At 37.3% G+C, this 25868-nt stretch overlaps 2 protein-coding genes and 1 long non-coding RNA gene across 6 annotated transcripts in view; 2 read left to right on the top strand and 1 right to left on the bottom strand.

Moving 5' to 3' along the window:
• The window catches only part of LOC139762544 (uncharacterized), a 38774-nt gene extending 30109 nt beyond the window's left edge, over positions 1-8665 (bottom strand). For all 4 annotated transcript variants that reach the window (XM_071687556.1, XM_071687558.1, XM_071687559.1 and 1 more), the window contains exons 1-3: positions 8526-8665; positions 4183-4337; positions 2322-2497 (exon numbers count right to left, since the gene is read on the bottom strand). In XM_071687556.1, the coding sequence (XP_071543657.1) occupies positions 2322-2497; positions 4183-4337 (331 nt within the window). In that variant the 5' untranslated portion in view covers positions 8526-8665. The remainder of the gene's footprint in view (positions 1-2321; positions 2498-4182; positions 4338-8525) is intronic.
• A 5059-nt stretch (positions 8666-13724) lies between these two features.
• Positions 13725-25848, top strand: LOC139762541 (uncharacterized). The gene is made up of 3 exons (XR_011715737.1): positions 13725-13971; positions 16710-16856; positions 25711-25848. It is a non-coding gene; the product is annotated as an uncharacterized lncRNA (long non-coding RNA).
• Positions 16863-19470, top strand: Larp7 (La related protein 7). Its single transcript, XM_071687537.1, has one exon. It carries the CDS (start codon positions 16892-16894, stop codon positions 18695-18697), a length of 1806 nt encoding a protein of 601 aa, XP_071543638.1. The 5' UTR covers positions 16863-16891; the 3' UTR covers positions 18698-19470.
• Positions 25849-25868: the final 20 nt, after the last annotated feature.

The raw sequence follows: 25868 nt of genomic DNA, 5'->3' as shown, positions 1-25868 counted from the left end.
ATTGCCACACATCTCTCTTACCCTTTCATTACTTACTCGATCAAACCATCTCACACCACATACTGTCCTCAAACATCTCATTTCCAGCACACCCACCCTCCTCTGCACAACTCTATCTATAGCCCATGCCTCGCAACCATATAACACTGCTGGAACCACTATTCCTTCAAACATACCCATTTTTGCTTTCCAAGATAACATTCTCGACTTCCACATATCTTTCAACGCTCCCAGAACTTTCGCTCCTTCCCCCACTCTATGATTCACTTGCGCTTCCATGGTTCCATCCTCTGCAAAATCCACTCCAGGATATCTAAAACACTTCACTTCCTCCAGTTTTTCTGAGGATAGGGGAGAAAGAATACTTCCCACGTATTCCCTGCGTGTCGTAAGAGGCGACTAAAAGGGTAGGGAGTGGGGGGCTGCAAATCCTCCCCTCTCATTTTTGGTTGTCCAGGAGAAGGAACAGAGTAGGGGGTAAAGTGGGGATGTTCCCTCAGGGGCTCACTCCTCTGTTATTAAAGCTACCTTGCTAATGCAGGGGACAGCGACAAAGTAAATAAATAAATAAAATATAAATGAAGCGTCTGGGATAAACCATGGAAAGTTTTGTGGAGCCTGGATGTGGAAAGGGAGCTGTGGTTTTGATGCATTACATGTGACAGCTAGAGAGTGAATGTGAACGAATGTGGTCTTTGTTGTCCTTTCCTAGTGCTACCTTGCACACACGTAGGGGGAGGGGGGTTTCATTTCATGTGTGGCGGTGGGAATGGATGAAGACAGCGAGTATGAATAGGTACATGTGTATATATGCATATTTCTGTGTATGTATATGTATGTATACATTGAAATGTATAAGTATGTATATGTGCGTATTAGGGTGTTTATGTACATACATGTGTATGTGGGTGGGTTGGGCCATTCTTCCATCTCTTTCCTTGCGCTATCTGGCTTACGTGGAAGACAGCAACAAAGTATAATAATAAAAAAATACATACATAAATATACTTACACATACATATACATATATACTATTCATTTATCTATTATACTTGATTGCTGTTTCCCACATCAGCGAGGTAGCACCAGGAAACAGATGAAGGAGAGAACGTTATCTCGGAGAGCAAAAATAGGTATGTTTGAAGGAATAATAGTTCCAATAAAATAATGTGGTTACGTGGCATGGGCTATAGAAAGGGTTGTACAGAGGAGTGGATGAGTTGGAAATGAAAACTTTGAGGACAGTATGTGGTATGAGGGGGTTTGATCGAGTAAGTAATGAAAGGATGAGAGATGTGTGGTAATAAAAAGAGTGTGGTTGAGAGAGCAGAAGAGGGTGTATTGAAATAGTTTGGTCACATGGAGAGAATGAGTGAGGAAAGATTAACAAAAAGGATGTTTGTGTCACGAGGTAGAGGGAACGAGGAGAAGTGGGAGACTAAATTGGAGGTGGAAGGATGTAGTGAAAAAGATTTTGAGCGATCAGGGCCTGAACATACAGGAGGGTGAAAGGCATGCAAGGAATAGAGTGAATTGGAATGATGTGGTATACTGGGGTTGACGAGCTGTCAATGAATTGAACCAGGGAATGTGAAGCGTCTGTGGTAAACCATGTAAAGTTTTGTAGTGCCTGGATGTGGAAAGGGAGCTGCGGTTTCAGTGCATTATACTTGACAGTTAGAGACTGAGTGTGAATGAATGCAGCCTTTGTTGTCTTTTCCTAACGTTTCCTCGCGTGCGCTGGGGAAGGGGGTGCCATTTCATGTGTGGTGGGGTAGCAACGGGAATGGATGAAGGCAGCAAGTATGAATATGCATATGTGTATATATGTATATGTCTGTGTATGTATATGTATGTATACATTGAAATGTATAGGTATGTATATATGCGTGTGTGGGCGTTTATGTATATACATGTGTATGTGGGTGGGTTGGGCCTTTCTTTCGTCTGTTTCCTTGCACTACCTCGCTAACGCTGGAGACAGCGTCTAAGTATAATAAAAAATATAATAAATAATAGTCAAAGCTCTACAGTTTCAGTTTATGTGAATTCATAATATTTGTTTTCACTTATAATTTGCAAACACAGCTTTGTGAGGTGCTTCACAGACAGAGATATAATCTGAAACAAAATGATGTAAAAGTCATACAAATAATGAATTCAATTGTAAAAGAAATCATGATATCAATATTTTGTGACACTATCTTGTCTGTATTCAACATTACACAAAACTTTGAAGGCTATCAATGGTAAATTAAGAAAGAACTACTGTCAAGCAATGCCAGAATCATTAAATAATGCTTATAACACACACTACTCACCCACTCCAGGAAAATGAGTTGCAGTTACTGCAGTGCCCCCACAAGCAGACTGTTTAAGTGATGCTGGCAGTGTTTGTGGAAGATTGAATCCACGAAGCTTTAAGTTAATAAGTTTACAGGCAATGCTGAATTCATGCAGGTCCATTTTTCCATCACCATCAACATCAGACAAGGCCCTGCAATATTTGATGGCTTCTATAGCGAAAAGAAATCCTTGTTCCGCAGTATCCATGATATTTGTTCATAAACATAAATTAATAAAAAAATATTTCATAATAGTGAGACGTATGAGTGACAGTGTTCTGCATTGTCAACACAAGGGATGTGATTTCAATCCAACAATAAGCAAAGGTAAATAAGCATTACCCAAATGTGGAAAGAATCAGTAACTCCTTATAATTCACTATCTCACACTAAAATTGACTCTCTAACCTTAGAAACTGCCATTTCAAACAGTAAAAATAGCATAACAAAATATAAAAAAATTCAACTCTAAAAATCTCATGTATTAGAGACAGAAACTATCAGAAGTTTAATCAGAAAAAGTATATCAGCTAGTCTATGACCAAAAAATAACTAACCCCAACATAAAATTGGAATGCAAAGAAAACAAAAAACTTCTTTATGCTCTGTTCCTTTTAATGGTTCATTTTAATCAGATAAATACTTCAGTCCCACTCAGTATGTTACACAAATTCAGTTATCAAATTTCGTGAATAATGGAAACTTGCACAACTCTGTATATAGTTTTACCATGTTCCCCAACTTACTCTCACTTTTCTAACAAACCAGTTAACAACCTCATCTAACAGATATAACCATCTTTTATGAAACCATATTTTTTTTTTACAGCAACTACTATACATCAATTTTGTGAAGCTAAATTGATATGCAGAATTTTTCAACTAAAGTTCTCCTATATTGCTGTAAAGAGTTCTCCAACAATACATTTAACCCTTTCAAAGGTTTGCCAAAACCACTTCAGACCCACCTTTCTTAGCTTTATACTTGGCACTTTTAAAAGCAGGCCAATGGGGTTCCTATGACAACCATTAGTTGGCATGGGGTCCAATGCATTTATCAACATAAATGAAAATGAACTCAGTCATAATTTGCTATCCACAGTGACATCCCATGTTCCATTACTAAGGTTCACAATTTATATAATACATTTCGTCTAAATGTGTACAAAACATCCAAAAGATCAAAATATCATGAATGTATTTCAAATTTTCTACAGGTTATTTTGAAAGAATCTGGCCTTTTATTTCTTTATTTCCACCCACCATGCTGAGGGAGAGGAAGGTGAACGGAGTGCCCATGGTTAGATGGAATGGGTTAAAGTTATATTATTACTAAAGTACTTTTCTATGAAGAAATACTTTAGGACCCATCTTCTATCATATGCATCTGATTCATCTGATACAAAAAGATAAATAAATGAAGACAGAGGAGAAGAATAGTAAAGATACAGGAAAGAGTATGCTAATAACTAAAATGAGACCAAGATTATGTACAAAGATACCCAATTACAGCATCTACATGATTGCATTACATCTCATCAGTCATTCGATTTATATATTCAATGCTGGCAGATATATACAGTACTGTAGAGAATATGGAAAAAAGTTCCCTGCACCATTTTATTTACCTAAATACAAATTAAACAGCTGCCTCCAGTTGAAAGCAAAGTTTAAAGTATTGAAAGTGTGAGTTGTTTAAATTTGCACTGTTTTGGTTCTGCTTTTTTTGATGTCCAAATTTCAGAAATTAATCTCTCTACAACTAACAAAATGTGTCTTTTACAAGCATCATTTCCAGAACCTTAAAAACTGCTACATAATCAGTGACACAAACTTACCATATGATGCCAAGCACAGGTGGAGGTAACCGAGACTGGAGGAAAAAGCCCTTTGCCTGTTCCCCAGTAATAAAACCACCCACAGGCCGCAAAGTGTTAAATTGTTCCTCATGTTTTGCTCGTTCACCAGGTGTAACCAACCATGGGTCAGCCATCTGTAAAGATGTTGGAGATACAGTCAAAGCTGAATTCATCTTTGAGAAAAATATTTTTTACTGTAACCAAATAGTTAATCATTTATAAATTACTATAGTTTTCTCTAGAGTTAAAATCTCAAAAAAATAAGTTTTGCATGATGAGACTAATTTCTGCAAATGACAAAAGCTTTATAGAAATTCTTGGTAATCACATCCAGTCAAAGCAGAATCTTGATATAGGAAAATACTACCCAACACAGAATAACTTTCAGATCTACCTTCAAGGAACCACTTAAAAAACAAAAACAAATGAAAAAATGTTCTTACTCCTTATAACTTGGCCTCTGACCTCAATGCTTGAATACTGGCAATCCAAGGAAAAAGTACAAGCAAGAAAAAAGAAGAAAGCCAAATTTATTGACAACTTATAGTATACAGGGTGAGTAGCAGCCTAATGTCTATATCTTCTATTTGTAAAGTACCAACTCCTAATATGCTCACCTACCAGTGATGGCCAGTTCTTGGATATGGACACCCCTGGATCCCTGGATTTACTCAAGCTGAGTTACAAGCTGTTGACTGGTTAGGCCTATCACAGATGCAGTGCTCTACCCCAACCAAAATTGATATCCATGCAAAATTTGTTTTCTGAACCTGACAGACTTTGCAAGACATATGCTTAACTCAAAGAGAAGGCAGTTGAATATAAGCTCTCTTATTGCTACAGTGCAAGCTTCTTTCTAACTAAAATAAATCACAATCACACTCATATTTTCCCTATCTGTGTTCTGGATGATTTTCTTCCTCTACCAGTAACTAATCAAGGGACCAAAGAAGTTCCAAGAAAAAAGGCCCATATTTTTGATTGGAAGCGAGGAAATGTACATACAAGCAAAATTTTAAGAAGCACTGGTAGGGCTAAGTTCACCAACTGAACACTTTCTCCTTTTACTTTTATCATCATCCCTTCCTGAAAAACTGATTGACCTAAGAAGACCAGCAAGGTGACTGATAACCTGATGAAGTGTTAAAATCCCCCTCCCTAGGAAGTTATCGGTTGCCTTAATAGCCTTACTGAATCAACCAAACCCAGCTTTTCAGGGAGGGATGACATTAGAAGGAAGAGAGAAACCTGTCCAGATGGTGAACTTACCCATGCCCATACATCTTGAAATCTTGTTTGCAGACATCTCATCTTACTTCCAAGAAAAAATACAGACCTTTTCTTTTTGGAGATCTATTTTGTAACCACACTCCATTACTGGTAGAGGAAAAATAAAACCCTAAAGAAAGGTAGCAAATATCACTGAAGACAAGGACACTGAGCAAAAGTTGCATTCCTCCACTCTCATCCATGAGGTAAATGAGGTGATAAAGCATGTAATCTGACTTATAAGACTGTGCCAGTTGCTAGATAGATGATATCCCTACCATAAGCACGTAAAAGGATTTGTTCTACAAATAAAGCCTTATTTCAAATTCTAACATCTGTGGCTTTTTTTCAGACTAAAATAAATATATCAACCATAACAGTGAACATTAAAGTAAATTTGCTTTTTTTAAGGAAAGCTTAGTTGAGGTGTTCACAGGTCCAATTGATTCACAAATGGGGCCTACCTACCTTCACTTCAATTAACCCATATTCTCTAAGATCTTCATGACCTTTACCATCATCAACTTATATTTCTGCTGGTGGCTGATTCATGTGAGAAACTGCAGAAGCTGGTGACTGAGTTTGGTAAAGTGTGTGAAAGAAGAAAGTTAAAAGTAAATATGAATAAGAGCAAGGTTATTAAGTACAGTAGGGTTGAGTGTCAAGTCAATTGGGAGGTAAGTTTGAATGGAGAAAAACTGGAGGAAGTAAAGTGTTTTAGATATCTGGGAGTGGATTTGGCAGCGGACGGAACCATGGAAGCAGAAGTGAATCATAGGGTGGGGAAGGAGGCGAAAATTCTGGGAGCCTTGAAGAATGTTTGGAAGTTGAAAACATTATCTCGGAAAGCAAAAATGGCTATGTTTGAAGGAATAGTGGTTCCAACAATGTTGTATGGTTGCGAGGCGTGGGCTATGGATAGAGTTGTGCGGAGGAGGGTGGATGTGCTGGAAATGAGATGTTTGAGGACAATATGTGGTGTGGGGTGGTTTGATCGAGTAAGTAATGTAAGGGTAAGAGAGATGTGTGGAAATAAAGAGAGTATGGTTGAGAGAGCAGAAGAGGGTGTTTTGAAATCGTTTAGTCACATGGAGAGAATGAGTGAGGAAAGATTGACCTAGAGGATATATGTGTCAGAGGTGGAGGGAATGAGAAGTGGGAGACCAAATTGGAGGTGGAAAGATGGAGTGAAAAAGATTTTGAGTGATTGGGGCCTGAACATGCAGGAAGGTGAAAGGCGTGCAAGGAATAGAGTGAATTGGAATGATGTGGTATACCGGGGTCGACGTGCTGTCAACGGATTGAACCAGGGCATGTGAAGCGTCTGGGGTAAACCATGGAAAGTTCTGTGGGGCCTGGATGTGGAAAGGGAGCTGTGGTTTCGGTGCATTATTACATGACAGCTAGAGACTGAGTGTGAACAAATGGGGCCTTTGCTGTCTTTTCCTAGCGCTACCTCGCACACATGAGGGGGAGGGGGGTTGTTATTCCATGTGTGGCGAGGTGGCGATGGGAATGAATAAAGGCAGACAGTATGAATTATGTACATGTGTATATATGTATATGTCTGTGTGTGTATATATATGTGTACATTGAGATGTATAGGTATGTATATTTGCATGTGTGGACGTGTATGTATATACATGTGTATGTGGGTGGGTTGGGCCATTTCTTTCGTCTGTTTCCTTGCGCTACCTCGCTAACGCGGGAGACAGCGACAAAGCAAAATATATATAATATATATATTTCACATAATATGATAAAGTCATTCCTATTACTGCACCACTCTTATTCTACTCTACAAATACTAAACTACCATTAAAAAGTAGTGTTACTCATATTCCAAAGGTTATACCATAGTACCCCTAGACTGGTAAATTACCTAAAATATTTTGACTAAAAATAAGTCGTATTATAAATCTTGACTTCTTGGGGAAGTCTGTTGAGGATTTTATTAGTTTTACTGGTTCCCTCGAGTTTCATTTACTTTTACTTCAATCAATCTCGCATTTTCTCAGATCTTTAACCATCCTACAAACACTTGTAGGAAATAAATTAATTGCTTCAAAGTAAGCAATAACAAGGTAAATCACTTCCACTAATACTTAAGAATGTGTTGATACTACTTTTGTCCAAGATTAAAATGATACCTTAACGACAATTTTTCTAACGTGCATGAAATCATATCTAATTGTCTACAACATATTATTATTTTTAGTGAGCTTTTCATTATGGAGCAAGCACGTGCCACACGTGAAAGAACAAGATTTAAATCCTAAATTTCAAAAAAAAGGGAAAGAAATGCCCTTCTTACATGGACATAAACTGATTACTGCAATGTGTAATTATGAACAGTGCCAATCAGATAAGCATCTAAAATACAAGAAGCTGCAATTTTAAACTGATGACAGAAGAACACTAAAATAAAGCAAGAATCTTACAGCTACATTGTATGTTAGAATAAATCAAGTCTGACATTTCATTTCTGCGCTGCGTTTATTTGTATGCTTTTACGTATGTTGCCTTCGTTTGCTTCACAATCCTTCTTTAAATTACAAAATTCCCTTCAGCTTAGCCAGCTTAGTAAGGTATCATCCAACTATGAGTCAATATTCTAGAACGTCATCTACACTCCAGTTCAATTTCACTCACTGTTTTCCTAATATCTGTACTCTTTTCTTCCATCTCCATAAATCGGGTTCTTGTTGTCCCTAAAGCAAAGCTTAACCGTGTTCCTTCAAAAGATTCCTGAGACTAATGAGTCTCAGTAAGGAAAAAATCTTTCAAAAGTTGTAAACTTAAATTTCACGATTTCCAAGTTATATAACTAACTTTTACATGATAAACACCCAAAATTGATAATGTACAACACTAAATTTAGCCTATCAAGCATTCAGTAGGTCACATCCTGAAATGTATCCTGCTACCATCAAGTTCCTCCACGTTCAGCACTAGTGTTTTTCCTTTAACAACCTTAAGAAACTGCTATTTAAATAACTCAAATTGTGAAATATGCACACAAGTGATAAGCATCGTAGTATTCCTTTTCTTACCTTGAAGAGATGTGTTAATGCTGATTTTTCAGTGTTTAATCATGTCAATTCCGTTCTGTCACACGAAACCGTAATATTGACCACTACCTGGCATGTCTACCCGATACTTCATTTGTTTACATCATGTCTCAAGAATTTTTACTTACAATAAGATATATTTCTATTTGAACTACATCATCATAGAATATTATAGCATATTTAAACGAAAAAAATATATGATATTTTCGCTAAAACCATTTTTTAATTCGAGCAAGTGGTCAAAATTATGTCTTACTTTTGCCTTGTATGCGAGCAGACGACCGAATGTCAATGGGTTCAGTACTGCCAAATATTGTTCCTCTGTAAACCTTATTCACCTTGGATATAAATACCTTGGAAGGTACTTTGATAGCTTATTATAACATTTCCCTATAAAATATTAATAAATAAGATGATGGATTTATTCTTGAAATGAAATGATAAGTAGTGCAAGGAAAGGATTTTGCAATAATTTTCCCAAGAATTTGCCGAAGTTGGAGTATTGCAGCAGCCTCCACGCTTGTATGCACCGCCCACTTTTGATACATAGAGATAAGATGAATAATGACTTGATTATCATCCAGAATTAATATCATTCTTATTCATAACATTTGTTTATATTTATTTACCAAAATTTTTCCTAACCATCATATTTCATCAAGAGTAATTGTATTATATTTACGACTGATAGTTCAGACCAATTGTATGGGCGAGGCGCGGCGACTCTAACATGATTATCAACGAAAATTATGTAAATGGATTATGATTTGTAAAATTCTATTCCATCTGAGGCAATAACTTCGATAATGGTTGATTGCGTTTCTTTAGGTTGTTAGGTTACGCATGTTAGGGTTGCCGTAGGCCTTATAATTCTTTTCATAATCAACCTGCTAACAATGAAGCATAGTAACCTTTCTCTTGCATTTCTCATTATTGTATATCGACTGACTGTAATGTTATTTCTAGTATCTCCCTTGATTGTATGATCATTACACGAAAGTGCACTTGGGAACTTATCGTTTCCCGGTGGATAAGAAAGGAATTTAGTTGATCACGCGCTAATTGTGATGTTTTCGTGCGTATATATATATATATATATATATATATATATATATCTTTTTTTTTTGTTTTGCTTTGTCGCTGTCTCCCTCGTTTGCAAGGTAGCGCAAGGAAACAGACGAAAGAAATGGCCCAACCCACCCCCATACACATGTATATACATACACGTCCACACACGCAAATATACATACCTATACATCTCAATGTACACATACATATATACACACAGACACATACATATATACCCATGCACACAATTCACACTGCCTTTATTCATTCCCATCGCCACCTCGCCACACATGGAATACCATCCCCCTCCCCCCTCATGTGTGCGAGGTAGCGTTAGGAAAAGATAACAAAGGCCCCATTCGTTCACACTGTCTCTAGCTGTCATGCAATAATGCCCGAAACCACAGCTCCCTTTCCACATCCAGGCCCCACAGAACTTTCCATGGTTTACCCCTGACGCTTCACATGCCCTGATTCAATCCACAGACAGCACGTCAACCCCGGTATACCACATCGATCCAATTCACTCTATTCCTTGCCCGCCTTTAACCCTCCTGCATGTTCAGGCCCCGATCACTCAAAATCTTTTTCACTCCATCTTTCCACCTCCAATTTGGTCTCCCACTTCTCCTCGTTCCCTCCACCTCCGAAACATATATCCTTTTGGTCAATCTTTCCTCACTCATTCTCTCCATGTGCCCAAACCATTTCAAAACACCCTCTTCTGCTCTCTCAACCACGCTCTTTTTATTTCCGCACATCTCTCTTACCCTTACATTACTTACTCGATCAAACCACCTCACACCACACATTGTCCTTAAGCATCTCATTTCCAGCACATCCACCCTCCTGCGCACAACTCTATCCATAGCCCACGCCTCGCAACCATACAACATTGTTGGAACCACTATTCCTTCAAACATACCCATTTTTGCTTTCTGAGATAATGTTCTCGACTTCCACACATTCTTCAAGGCTCCCAGGATTTTCGCCCCCTCCCCGACCCTATGATTCACTTCCGCTTCTATGGTTCCATCCGCTGCCAGATCCACTCCCAGATATCTAAAACACTTTACTTCCTCCAGTTTTTCTCCATTCAAACTTACCTCCCAATTGACTTGACCCTCAACCCTATTGTACCTAATAATCTTGCTCTTATTCACATTTACTCTCAGCTTTCTTCTTTCACACACTTTACCAAACTCAGTCACCAGCTTCTGCAGTTTCTTACATGAATCAGCCACCAGCGCTGTATCATCAGCGAACAACAACTGACTCACTTCCCAAGCTCTCTCATCCACAACAGACTTCATACTTGCCCCTCTTTCCAAAACTCTTGCATTCACCTCCCTAACAACCCCATCCATAAACAAATCAAACAACCATGGAGACATCACACACCCCTGCCGCAAACCTACATTCACTGAGAACCAATCACTTTGCTCTCTTCCTACACGTACACATGGTTTACATCCTCGATAAAAACTTTTCACTGCTTCTAACAACTTGCCTCCCACACCATATATTCTTAATACCTTCCACAGAGCATCTCTATCAACTCTATCATATGCCTTCTCCAGATCCATAAATGCTACATACAAATCCATTTGTTTTTCTAAGTATTTCTCACATACATTCTTCAAAGCAAACACCTGATCCACACATCCTCTACCACCTCTGAAACCACACTATATACATATATACATATATATATATATATATATATATATATATATATATATATATATATATATATATATATATATTGATTTTTCATAAATACTCGCCGTTTTCAGCGTTAGCGAGGTAGCGTCAAGAACAGAGAACTGAGCCTTAGAGGGAAAATCCTCACTTGGACCCTTTTTCTGTCACTTTTTTTTTTGGAAAAGTAAAGGCTGGAGGGAAGGATTTCCAGCTCCCGCTCCCATCCTTTTTAGGCGACTTTTACGATAATCAGGAAACACGTAAGAAGTAAAAAGCGTTTTTTCTCCCGTCCCCAGGGGAATAGAATACGAGTGAATTGGAACGATGTGGTATACCGCGGTCGACATGGCTGTCAATAGACTGAACCAGGGCATATGAAATGTCTGGGGTAAACCATGGAAAGGTCTGTGGGGCCTGGATGTGGATAGGGAACTGTGGCTTCGGTGCATTACACGTGACAGATAGAGAATGAATATGAACAAATGTGGCCTTCTTGTCTGTTTTTCTAGCGCTACCTAACTGACGCAAGGGGTGGCGATCTGTTTCCTGTTGGGCGGGGTTGCGCTGGAATGGATGAAGGCAAGCGAATATGAAGATGTACATGTGTATATATGTATATGACTAATGTATGTGTACGTATATGAGTGGATGGGTCTTTCTTCGTCTGTTTCCTGGCGCTACCTTGTGACGCGTGAAACGGCGATCAAGGATAGTAAATAGAATATATATATATATATATATATATATATATATATATATATATATATATATATATATATATATATATATTTTATACTATTCGCCATTTCCCGCAATAGCGAGGTAGCGTTAAGAACAGAGGACTGGGCCTTTGAGGGAATATCCTCACCTGGCCCCTTTCTCTGTTCCTTCTTTTGGAAAATTAAAAAAAAAATGAGAGGGAGGATTTCTAGCCCCCCGCTCCCTATATATATATATATATATATATATATATATATATATATATATATATATATATATATTTTTTTTTTTTTTTTTTTTTTTTTTTTTTTACTTTGTCGCTGTCCCCCGCGTTTGCGAGGTAGCGCAAGGAAACAGACGAAAGAATATATATACATATATATATTCTTTTTCATACTATTCGCCATTTACTGTGTTGAGAACAGAGGATATTTCCTTTGAGGGGAATATCCTCACTTGGTCCCCTGCTCTGTTCCTTCATTAGGAAAACTAAAAACGAGAGGGAAGGATTTCCAGCCCCCGCTCCCTTCCCTTTTAGTCGCCTTCTACAACACGCAGGGAATACATGGGAAGTATTCTTTCTCCCCTATCCCCAGGGATTAAATGTATATATATATATATATATATATATATATATATATATATATATATATATATATATATATATATATATATATATATATATATATGCTGAGCCCTCATATGTGGAGGCCCAAAAGATCTAGGCAGGAGCTGGAAGTTGTCTTGTAACAGTTTTAGGGGCCCCTTTTCATGGGACCACATGATTGTCCAAACGGTCAATAGGGATCACCACACCTATCGCTGATATCTGGGACATCACTGTCAAGGTTATTCCATTCATAGCATGCCCACACCTGGAGAATAAAGGGACCGCAACCTCAACTCAGAAAGAGTCCTCCTAAGTTGCTGTCTCATTCATGGAGCTTATTGCCATCTATTTCAGAGTTTCTGAAGCGGATTGTGAGTAATGATCCATCTTATCAGCATCTGAGCCAAAATTCCATCAAAGAAATATATATATTGCTTTGTCGTCTCCCGCGTTAGCGAGGTAGCGAAAGGAAACAGACAAAAGAATGGCCCAACCCACCCACATACACATGTATATACATACACATCCACACACGCAATATATACATACCTATACATCTCAACGGAGGACTGGGCCTTTTTTGGAATATCCTCACCTGGCCCCCTTCTCTGTTCCTTCTTTTGGAAAATTGAAAAAAAAAAATGAGGGGAGGATTTCCAGCCCCCCGCTCCCACCTCCCTTCCCTTTTAGTTGCCTTCTACGACACGCAGGGAATACGTGGGAAGTATTCTTTCTCCCCTATCCCCAGGGATAATATATATATATATATATATATATATATATATATATATATATATATATATATATATATATATATGTATATATATATATATATATATATATATATATATATATATATATATATATATATATATATATATATATATATATATATATATATATATATATATATATATATATATATATATATATATATATATATATTCTTTTTTTCCAAATGTATCATGATTAAATCTGCTGGTCATATTGCAGGTTCCAGAAAGTTTTAGTACAGTTAATTACTATATGAAATCTAGATTAACCCTCTTTATTTGTATATTGATGAGGTTCTTTTGGAAGAGGTCGTGAATCTACAATATTTGAATTGTAATACTAAGAAGACACTCCTCTGCTATCTGATGCCAGTTTCGCCATAAAAGTAATAAAGTCACTAAAGTGTCTCTTCTTAGTAATACAGTAGAGGCTGATACAGAGACGCCAAACGCTAGCTCGTCCTGAGATATGAGTACTTTTGATCAGCTGTCTGGCGTCGACCCTCATTTGGCACGATTTATCGAGGGAGAAACACAGAAGCAGCGTTTTCAGGTATTTGTTTAGTGCATTACTGTTCAGATATATTGAATGTCTGAGGTACATCTTGATATGCTAGTGTGAGGACTCGTCTGTTTATTACAAGTCACGCCATGCATTAGGAAGTTCCTGTTGGTGTATTGTAAGTAGTTGATGCATGACGCCACGATCTGGAGAAAACACAGTAAAAAGAAAGATTATGCTGCGGCAATAGATTTTGCAGAGACATGTTATACCTCATCAGTGTTTCCAAATAGGTCAAAGGCGTAAATTTGTAGAGCTTGGTACAGGGCATCTAAACTGGCTAATGTTTCTGTTTCCGGTTGATGACTTAAGTCTTGCATGTGAATGTCATTGACATTGTTTTACTGTGGTAGTGTACCTTCTGAAGGATATGGTAAGACCTCGAGATTGAGGTTGGCATCCTCTTTGTTGTTTCTGCTGCGATACCACCTATAATGAGGAGGGCTCTGAAGGTCAGGATAATCGTGGTGTGAATATCTTTGAAAGTATGAGTGAGATATCAGGAAATCAAATTGACTTACGAAAACCTCACCAGACTTTCTGTAACAGCCGAGATTTACCATGTTCATGTGCTTCATATCTTCTTGCTTTGTGGCTTTGTGCGCTCAAAGGAAGATTGCTTTGCTCGATCTTAGCTGGGATTTCTTGAATATTCATTTTTTGATTATTTGTGCAGTAATTCTTTACTGTAGGGGCTTCATGAAAGTAACTAAATTAAAAATGGAAGAACAGCACACCATGCACCGTATCTCTGGAGCCTGACACTTGTGGAAGTGATTTGCAGTGGTGCTGTTGAAGTGTGGCTCTGAAATATAAGGGTAGAGTAGTCCAACAATTATAGGTGGATGAATTTTTTTACTCTTGGTGTGCCATTCAATTAATTGACTTTTTTCTTTTTAAATGATGGCAAATGGTTTGGTGTTAGAAATTATAGATTTCTGAGGGGAGAATGATATGGGCCATTATTCTATATCATATGACAGTTTGATAGTAAGGTAGGCTGTGAAGCTCAGGGATAATATAGGTTTATTTAAGGTGTAAGCAAATTATTTTTTGAATCAACTCAACTTGTGAAAATTTCTCCTTCCATTGATGACATGATGAAATTCTCTGTATGTTTCTCCAACTTTTACATTATGTAACCTCATGTTTTCTTAGATTGGCACAAGCAATCTTCCTCCAGTAGAACTGCATAAGCAGAGCTAAAGAAAATGAATACATATCCAAAGAAAAATGAAATCAACATTTGATGTATTTTAAGAAAATGTTAAAGAAAAAAATTGATGAGCTTGAAATATAAAAAAATGTTTTGACCTTTATTCATGATATTTACAGTATTATGAAAACCAAAATTCTCCCCCCAAATGGGTAAGATTTAAAAGTGGAGGCACCCTAAAAATATTCAGTAAGTGAAAGATATGGAAGAATCTCATTTCAGTAGACTCCTTATACTCATTAGATGTGATTTAGACTTGGGCAGCATCTTTTTAACTCACAGAGATACTGGTACCAATAAGTTATGATGAGTAGGGCTTTAAAGGTGATCACAGATTTTAATCAGTATAGACTCTGATGCATCAGAGGTGTCTGGATGATGGGGAGATCAGAAATAATTAACCCACTTCTGTCAACCAGCTCTCCTACACCATTTCTAGTACTCAATGGGATAGAATTGATATTGTCCAAGGCCAAAGCCTCCAAGATTTAGACAGAATTTGATTAATGTGAAAGATTTAAAGTACCTTTTTTCATACTTATTTGCCACTTCCCCTTTGGTGAGGTAGCATTCCAAAATAGATGACTGAGCCTTAGCTTGAAAACTCCTCTCTTATCCCCTTCTCTGTTCCTTCTTTTGGAAAAGTAAACCTGCTGAGAAGGGTGGCTGTGTTGGAAATGAAATATTTGAGGACAATGTATGGTGTGAGGTGGTTCAATTGAGGATTCAATGAAAGGGTAAGAGAGAGGTGTGGTAATAAAAAGAGTGTGGTTGAGAGAGCTGAAGTGGATGTGCTTAAATGGTTTGGACATAGGAGAGAATGAGTGAAGAGAGGTTGACGAGAAGATATGTGCCAAAAGTGGAGGGAACAAGGAGAATGGGGAGACCAAATTGGAGATGGAAGGATGGAGTGAAAAAGATAATGAGCGATTGGGGGCTGAACATACTGAAGGGTGAAAGGCATGTACATGATAGAATGAATTGGAATGATGTGGTAAATAGGGGTTGATATGTTGCCTATGGACTGAACCAGGGCATGTGATGTGTCTAGGGTAAACCATTAAAAGATCTGTGGGGTCTGTTTGTGGATAGGGAGCTGGTTTTTGATGCATTACACATGACAGGTAGGATATGGATGTGAGTGGGTGCATCCATTCGTCATGTGTTTGTGGTGCTATTTCGCTTATGTGGGAACTGCGATCAAGCATAAAAAAGAAGTCATTATCACTGTTAAGTATTACTTAAAGGTTTACAAGCATAAGAATTGTAGATTAGTTGAGAAAATATGATTACTTATCTCATGTGATGAGATGCCATTAATTCTTAGACATGTAAGGGTTCATTTTGCATTATGCAGCAAGGAACAGAACTTAAGGAATTGACTGCTCATTTATAGAGATTTCTGGCTTTGGAAAATGTACACTATATATATTTGCATCATTAACTATAAGATCATGTAAGAAGTTGCGCACTGACAGCGCATATTGACAGCATCATTGTTTCTCGTCTACAGCTGCAGTAAAAGAAGAGAGAAGAGAACAGTAAACTGCACCAGTCTTCAAGGTGGTAGAAACAACAGGGAAGCCTACAAAGATGGAAGAAGTAAACACAACTGAGAAGGGTGAAGGAAAGGAAGAGTCCAAAAAAGATACAAGAAGACGTAAGAAGCATCTCATCCATCAAATAACAGCACAGATGGATTTTTACTTCAGTTCTGCTAATATTACCAAAGATCGCTTTATGGCTAGCCTGCTGGAAAATGGCCCATACATTAATCTGGAAATATTTTTTAAGTTTAACAGAATCCGATTTCTTACTAATGAGATAAGCTTGCTAAGGAAGGCTGTAAGTAAATCTTCTTTGTTAGAACTGTCAGAAGATAGACAGAAGGTAAAGAGGAAGATAGGTATTGAAAAGAAAGACAATGAAATGGATTGCACAATTTATGTCGAGAATATTCCATCACATGTTGACCATGATTGGGTTCGCCATGTCTTTGCACAGTATGGCACCATAGATTACATATCTCTACCCCGATATCGCCGTTCAGGTAGACCAAAGGGATTTGCTTTTGTTGAGTTTAAGACACCTGAAATGGCCAGTTCAGCATTAGAAGCATTTGGTTCTCTAGAATGTAGGATTTCAACTTCAATCGATCCTTCACAACTACAGAGTATCAAATCATATGAACCACCAAATACTGTTGTGGAAGGAGCTTTGTATAATTATGATTGCAGTATGAAACAAATGATGATTAAGGACAGTAAATGTGTAGATAGGAGTTTTGAGATGAATGTAGAGGTAGAGAATGAAAGAAAAAGGAAATTAGTTGATGATGAAGTAGACAAAAAAGAGAGTAAAAGGAGGAGCTTTGGAGATGAGCTGGATGAGGACTCTGGTGTTGATAATAGCTTTCAGTGTGCCAAAAAGCAAAAGGTTGATTATGGAGAACATAAAAAGAGAAAGGAGATGGAGGATGAAGTAGAAGAGAAGGAATTTGATCCTAATGATGATATTCATTCAACCAAAGAGCTGAAAGTACTTGTTCCAGACAGTAAAAAGGGAAAAATGGTTGAGGATGAGATGGAAGACTTTGATCATGATGAGATTCAGTCACTGAAGGTAGATGTTGCTGACAGAAAACAGAAAAGGAAAATGGAAGATGAGGAATCTGATCTTAGCACTGGTAAAAAACAGAAGGTTGATGTTGGTAATACAGATCATGTCACCAGCATGGAGAGTGTTGAACAAAAAACTGTTTTGGAGGTAACCACTGCAAGTGGCAAGAAGAATAAGAAAAAGAAACGAAAGCGAAGTAAGAAAGGAAAGGAAGATGAAGTAGAAAGTATATATTTAAAAGTTATGTCAAAACAGGATTGGAAAAAATTGAGAAATCAGTATCTGAATACACAGCGAGAGAATATGAAACTTTTAAAGGGGCAGTTGCGGGAAAGATATAATATACGAAGTATTGACTATTCAGATCACACAAATCCAAATCTAATCCAGATTCCCAAAGCATTAGATAAGAATCATATGCTAAATATAGCAAAGGTAGATGCGATACCCAAGAATGAGAGTTCTAAGCCATGTTTTGTTCCCAATGCAGTAATAAAAATCAGTTTTGAGGAACCTCCACCAGACCCTAAAAAACTTCGGGAAACTATTCGTGAAGGGGGTAGTGGTGGAGTGGCCTATGTAGATGTCAGTGCTACAGAGAGAGATGTGTTTGTTAGGTTTTTATCTGAGGATGCAGCTTCAACATATAAAAAAGCTGGTTATTGGAGTCGTATGGAAATTTTATCTGGAACAGAAGAAGAGGAGTACTGGAAACGCATTGAAGAATGTTGGTCACAACAGAGAGGACGGAAGAACAAACAGAATAAGAAGGGCAGTCAAATCTACCCAAATCAAGTGCGGGGAAGAGAAAAGTTGCTACAGAAAGCTTTCAGGGAGTCACAGAATACAAAGCCCAGTTCTCACATTATATTTGAAGATTAGGTGAAAGGAGTTGCATTAATTGTGACTGACCATAGTTCTCGTTACTGATGTAGATACTATTTTAAGTAATTAGATGTGCGTTTCACTTTTGGCTCATGTTGCCTTGATCTTGTGATTGTACTTTTTTTATTTTCCACTATATAGACTTCATCAAACCTTATCTGATGACAAATTGACTGTATAAAGATTTCCCATGTAAAAACTGACAAAATCAAGAAGAGTTTAAATTTTAGTCTGCAGATTTATCTTTAAACATTGTTGCTCAATACTATTTACAGTATTTGTTAAATATGAGTTCATGTTACGGTATACAGAATTGTGATAAACACACAAACAGATTTAGTTGTAATGAATGCTAAAGTAAGGTGATGCAATTTTTGAATTCAGCTGCAATAATCAAGTAAATTTTTTAGTTCGCTAAAAGATGAAAGTAGATGCTGCTTTTTTAGCTGAATTAGAGGATAAGCTAGGAAGAACAGTGGATGTAATGAAGGTATATGGAGGAAAAGGGTTTTGTGTGAGTAAGGGTCTTGCTTTTTCCATAGAGGACTATTTTCTGATTATTATCAGTTTTAGTGGATTAAAATTTGTCAAGTTTTGTAGTAATGACTAGTATAGGTGGTTATGGCAAAGCTCAAGTTGTTGGTATTTTAGTGGATTAGAATTTTGATATTTATTTATTATTTATTATACTTTGTCGCTGTCTCCCGCGTTTGCAAGGTAGCGCAAGGAAACAGACGAAAGAAATGGCCCAACCCTCCCCCCCATACACATGTATATACATACGTCCACACACGCAAATATACATACCTACACAGCTTTCCATGGTTTACCCCAGACGCTTCACATGCCCTGATTCAATCCACTGACAGCACGTCAACCCCTGTATACCACATCGCTCCAATTCACTCTATTCCTTGCCCTCCTTTCACCCTCCTGCATGTTCAGGCCCCGATCACACAAAATCTTTTTCACTCCATCTTTCCACCTCCAATTTGGTCTCCCTCTTCTCCTTGTTCCCTCCACCTCCGAAACATATATCCTCTTGGTCAATCTTTCCTCACTCATCCTCTCCATGTGCCCAAACCACTTCAAAACACCCTCTTCTGCTCTCTCAACCACGCTCTTTTTATTTCCACACATCTCTCTTACCCTTACGTTACTCATTCGATCAAACCACCTCACACCACACATTGTCCTCAAACATCTCATTTTCAGCACATCCATCCTCCTGCGCACAACTCTATCCATAGCCCACGCCTCGCAACCATACAACATTGTTGGAACCACTATTCCTTCAAACATACCCATTTTTGCTTTCCGAGATAATGTTCTCGACTTCCACACATTCTTCAAGGCCCCCAGGATTTTCGCCCCCTCCCCCACCCTATGATCCACTTCCGCTTCCATGGTTCCATCCGCTGCCAGATCCACTCCCAGATATCTAAAACACTTCACTTCCTCCAGTTTTTCTCCATTCAAACTCACCTCCCAATTGACTTGACCCTCAACCCTACTGTACCTAATAACCTTGCTCTTATTCACTTTTACTCTTAACTTTCTTCTTCCACACACTTTTCCAAACTCAGTCACCAGCTTCTGCAGTTTCTCACATGAATCAGCCACCAGCGCTGTATCATCAGCGAACAACAACTGACTCACTTCCCAAGCTCTCTCATCCCCAACAGACTTCATACTTGCCCCTCTTTCCAAAACTCTTGCATTTACCTCCCTAACAACCCCATCCATAAACAAATTAAACAACCATGGAGACATCACACACCCCTGCCGCAAACCTACATTCACTGAGAACCAATCACTTTCCTCTCTTCCTACACGTACACATGCCTTACATCCTCGATAAAAACTTTTCACTGCTTCTAACAACTTTCCTCCCACACCATATATTCTTAATACCTTCCACAGAGCATCTCTATCAACTCTATCATATGCCTTCTCCAGATCCATAAATGCTACATACAAATCCATTTGCTTTTCTAAGTATTTCTCACATACATTCTTCAAAGCAAACACCTGATCCACACATCCTCTACCACTTCTGAAACCACACTGCTCTTCCCCAATCTGATGCTCTGTACATGCCTTCACCCTCTCAATCAATACCCTCCCATATAATTTACCAGGAATACTCAACAAACTTATACCTCTGTAATTTGAGCACTCACTCTTATCCCCTTTGCCTTTGTACAATGGCACTATGCACGCATTCCGCCAATCCTCAGGCACCTCACCATGAGTCATACATACATTAAATAACCTTACCAACCAGTCAACAATACAGTCACCCCCTTTTTTAGTAAATTCCACTGCAATACCATCCAAACCTGCTGCCTTGCCGGCTTTCATCTTCCGCAAAGCTTTCACTACCTCTTCTCTGTTTACCAAATCATTTTCCCTAACCCTCTCACTTTGCACACCACCTCGACCAAAACACCCTATATCTGCCACTCTATCATACATTCAACAAACCTTCAAAATACTCACTCCATCTCCTTCTCACATCACCACTACTTGTTATCACCTCCCCACTTGCGCCCTTCACCGAAGTTCCCATTTGCTCCCTTGTCTTACGCACTTTATTTACCTCCTTCCAGAACATCTTTTTATTCTCCCTAAAATTTAATGATACTCTCTCACCCCAACTCTCATTTGCCCTTTTTTTCACCTCTTGCACCTTTCTCTTGACCTCCTGTCTCTTTCTTTTATACATCTCCCACTCAATTGCATTTTTTCCCTGCAAAAATCGTCCAAATGCCTCTCTCTTCTCTTTCACTAATACTCTTACTTCTTCATCCCACCACTCACTACCCTTTCTAATCAACCCACCTCCCACTCTTCTCATGCCACAAGCATCTTTTGCGCAATCCATCACTGATTCCCTAAATACATCCCATTCCTCCCCCACTCCCCTTACTTCCATTGTTCTCACCTTTTTCCATTTTTCCATTCCATTGATATGTGGTAGTAATGATCAGTATGAATGGTTATGGCAAAGCTTCAGTTGTTAGTAGAGTTAAGGGAGAACTGAACGTTTATTGGAATTTCCGACAAATGGAAAGAATCAGGTGTCAGAATTATTGTGCAAGAATTATGTATGATCAAGTGTTTGTTCTAGCTTTTGTATAGGAATGTGAAACCTCAGTTGTCATATGTTTAGAAAGGGGAAAATAAGAAAGGTGTCTCATTGATTGATGGTCAAGCCTCAGAGTGACTAGACTTAACAAGTGGATTGTTGCAAGGGAGTCATTCTCCTTTTCTTATGTATTAATGATATTGGTAATGGATGAATTTTAAGTCCAGGAAAACCATCCTTCCTCATTACAGCTCATTAGTTTATCTACATCTTGAATATTGTGTTCAGTTTTGGTCACCCTACCCAAAAAAATAATGTAGACAGAATACAGAGAGTACAGCACCGAGTTACAAAGATGATTCCCAGACTGGGAAACAAATCATAGAAGAGCAGATTAAATTGTAAATCTGTTCAGCATTGAAAAGAGAAGGATACGTGATCTAATACAAGTATGCAAAATAATCAGAGGCTTTGATAATCTTGATCTGTTAAATTACTCAGACTTGTTTCATCTGATTTTACTCATAGTAATGGACAGAATCTTGTGGGCAAATATGTTACCTCAAATGAGGTGGAAGTAATTTTTCTTCAAGGGAATTGTTAATTTATGGAATGATTTGCCAATGGGAGTGGTTGAAAGCAGTACCATAGATATGTTTAAAAATAGACTTGAGTGATACTTTGCTTCAAGTCCATGACTTTCATTATTTGCACTTCATTAGTCACAGTGACATTTTGCAAGTTTGTCTCTTTGAATTAATTGTATGCCATCTAACTTTTACCACCCTAATATGTGAGTTTCAGATCCCTTCCACTATCTCAATTATCCTTGAAAGGACCCAATGGTCTGTTACTGTATGAATTCTTTGTTATGAAATACATGTATGAATGGAGATATGGTTTTAAAAAATGAAAATTTTGGAGAGATATGTGATAAAATTTAAAGATGAAAACCTGCTTAGGTGGCATGTCTGTAGAATTTTTGGCAGTTGACATGTTTTTGAAGAGTTATGGGAGTATGTTTGAAAGTGGAAGAAGAGGTAGACTGCAAAAGGGATGAATGAATGCAGTGAACGAATTGTTAAAGGTATTTCAGAGGAGGATGTTAGGTTATAATTGTTGATTGTGTGAAGATATTGGAATAAATGTAGTGTTCAAAGCTCCTGTTCTAAAATTGTGAGATGATTTGCATGGCAAAAAAACTGGGACTGCCATGAGGAGTAGTCGGAGGCATATTCTTTAAACCTCATTTTTTTTCTCTTCTATTTTAATGAAAATATGCTTGTGTTTGAGGTTAATATGAGTGTTGTAGTAAGATTTAGAGGTGTTCCATGGTGTTATTTACTTGTCTTACAGAAGGACACATAGTTGACATAATTTTGGCCAAAAAAGAAAATGGTGGCATGTAGAAATAGAGGAAAATTTATACTGTAATGGTCTTTGCTTGTGCATATTGATTATCATGGATTTTGCATGTATGAAGTAAGGAGGTGCATGGAATAGATTCAGTTTATGTAAATTGGACTGGCACCACAGTTAATAGACTAGAATTAAAGCTTATACTGAGGATGTTGATTGATTAACTCTGATGCTTACTGTATTTATTCAGACAGGAAAAATGAGATTACTAGTGGCAGATTATAAGTTATATGTAGTTCCTTGATTTTGACATGAAAAGGATAATGCTGTGTTTAGAATTAACATAGTATATTATGGTAATTTGTTCATAATGGATTGTCCTGTAAATCTTACGTAGGATAAGTTTGTATGAAATTGTTAGGGCATATTGGTCATATTCAGTTAATGAGATTTAATGTATTGTTTTTAGAAAAAATTTGTATATATACTGAGTATTTCTCAATGTGTCATTGATAATGCCATTCATTTGATGATTTCATTTAAAATAAGTTGGACTGTGCTGCTTTCCTCAGGAATGTAGTGGAATATTGTAATTGTGTTTGTCTTTTGAGTAATGGGACTTCAAAATTATTTAAGAATGTATGGTATATTCTTTTGGACAGATTTTACATTAGATTACACTTTTCTGTTTGAGGTTTAGCAGTTGCTACAATTTTGATAAACATTTGTACATAGCACTCTTACTAGCTGACTCCCTAATTATTGGATTATGAAAAGCTTTTTAACGATGAATTATGTATGTGTGGAGACGTGATGATTCATAACTTCAGATGTATGAATGCCAGTTATTTTCTACTTTTAACTTTTGATCTGTGAACTAATAGGACCTTAAATTTAAGAAAATCTTCTGTATGTTGTTTCTTTATTTTTGGAATAAATATTTTCAAGACATCCCAAGATTTGTTATATCATAACTTCACTTGGTAATTTACATGTTTAGGTTTATTCTGTCTTGTTTGAAATTTCTTCTGTGGTTGGTATCAAGATGATGGTATTTATGCTTAAGGCTTGCTCAGATATATTGTTGGATTAAAAGTATGCCATAGGTATATTGTAAAGTGACCAAAAACCACCACTAATGATCTCTCTATAGTTGTTGGTCAGTTTAGTCCTTTCACAAACAAAGGTTTAGTCTGGTGCCCAACACTGCTAGTGGAAGGTAGAAATCAAGCTATAGGTTGCTCTGCTAAGGAAATTTTTTTCCTTGTTGAGCATTGAACTCATTCAAATAGTTGTAAGTAAAAATTTATATGTTGTTCACCACTACTTTGAATATTGAAATATCGACCATTGGTTCTGATAATAAAGTGAAGGAAATTCCTTTTTGCCGCACACTTTCATGGAATACAGCCTTGAGGTAAACATAAATTTCAAATGGTATAGGGTCAGAGAATACAACCTGGATATGGACACAAGTTTCTTAGGTATTCTGCTCTTGTCATTGAGTCACTGACATAAATAGAAGCAAATAAACTATTTTCTTACCCACTGTGAAATATCGTCACAGATTACATACAGTAAGATAACTGACTTGAGAAATCTTGTAATATCTCTGCCTTTTGCATTAATTTATTTCCAGGACATAACCTTGTTGAATGATGCTTTGATGAAAATTTTATGCTGTAGTATAACAACAAAAATAATCTAAAAGCTTATCATATCATATTCAGAACAAAGATTTGAATTAAGTGGTTTCAGAGGTGATGTACATCAAAACTTTGTTATTCATTTGCTAAGAGATTTTGCAATTGCTCTTTCATTTTTTTCATATGTTCGCCATTTCCACTGAGTGAGGTAGAGCTAGGAACAAACAAAGAACAGCCACATTTGCTCACATCTACAGTCTTGCTATCATTTATAATCAAACAAATAACTTTCAAAGTTTCCAATATCTGATTTAGAAGCTCTTGTATTCACTCTTTGCCCATAACCCTTTCATCTTTCATAAGGTTTCATGTTCATGATATGCTGCTTTACTGCTAGTGAAGAACAGGTGAATTATGTACATGTAGTTTGCTTACACTACAGAAAGAGACTTAGTAAAGTTTGAGATTTACCTTAAGTATACTTAAAGTAGAACTATGGAAATCTTGAAAGAGACAGATAGCAGTTAAGATGAAGAGGAAAATAGTGTCCTGTGATATGGAGTGAATAGGCTGTGATAATCATTGAAACTGCTATTTGAATGTGGCCTAGCTTTGTCATTTACTACATACTTGATATAGATGGTACCTCACATATAACAGTTATCATTACTGGAGCTGGTTTGGAATTTTAAAGTTAGGTTTTATCCAAAGGTAACTCAATTTGTTTATCCTGAGATGAGTAAGATTTTAAGATTTCAGATTCTTTGAGTAATGTGCCAAGTTGTTTATGTTATTGTAGTCTGGACATGCATTTTTTTATATACATAAGTAAGGTTTTTGAGAGGGTTAGATGATAAAAGAGGTGGTGCTTTCAAGTAATCAGTATTTAATAATGCATATGAATTCATTTACAGGTCCTTGTCCATGAATTGACAGAGAAGTGTTGGGACAAATGTATGGATCGTCCATCAACCCGCCTTGAATCTCGCACAGAGAATTGCATCATTCATTGTGTGGAACGTTTCATTGATTCAAGTAACTTTGTTGCCAACCGCCTACAGAAAGTGGCAAC

Source organism: Panulirus ornatus, chromosome 43 (genome assembly GCF_036320965.1).
Source record: "Panulirus ornatus isolate Po-2019 chromosome 43, ASM3632096v1, whole genome shotgun sequence".
NCBI classification, from domain to species: domain Eukaryota; kingdom Metazoa; phylum Arthropoda; class Malacostraca; order Decapoda; family Palinuridae; genus Panulirus; species Panulirus ornatus.
The sequence above is the reverse complement of the archived record's forward strand: the minus strand, read 5'-3'. Positions and strand labels throughout refer to the sequence as shown.

Bases quoted from the DNA above. Each gene is read 5' to 3' on its own strand.
- Larp7 (XM_071687537.1), top strand. From the start codon at position 16,892: ATGGATTTTTACTTCAGTTCTGCTAATATTACCAAAGATCGCTTTATG.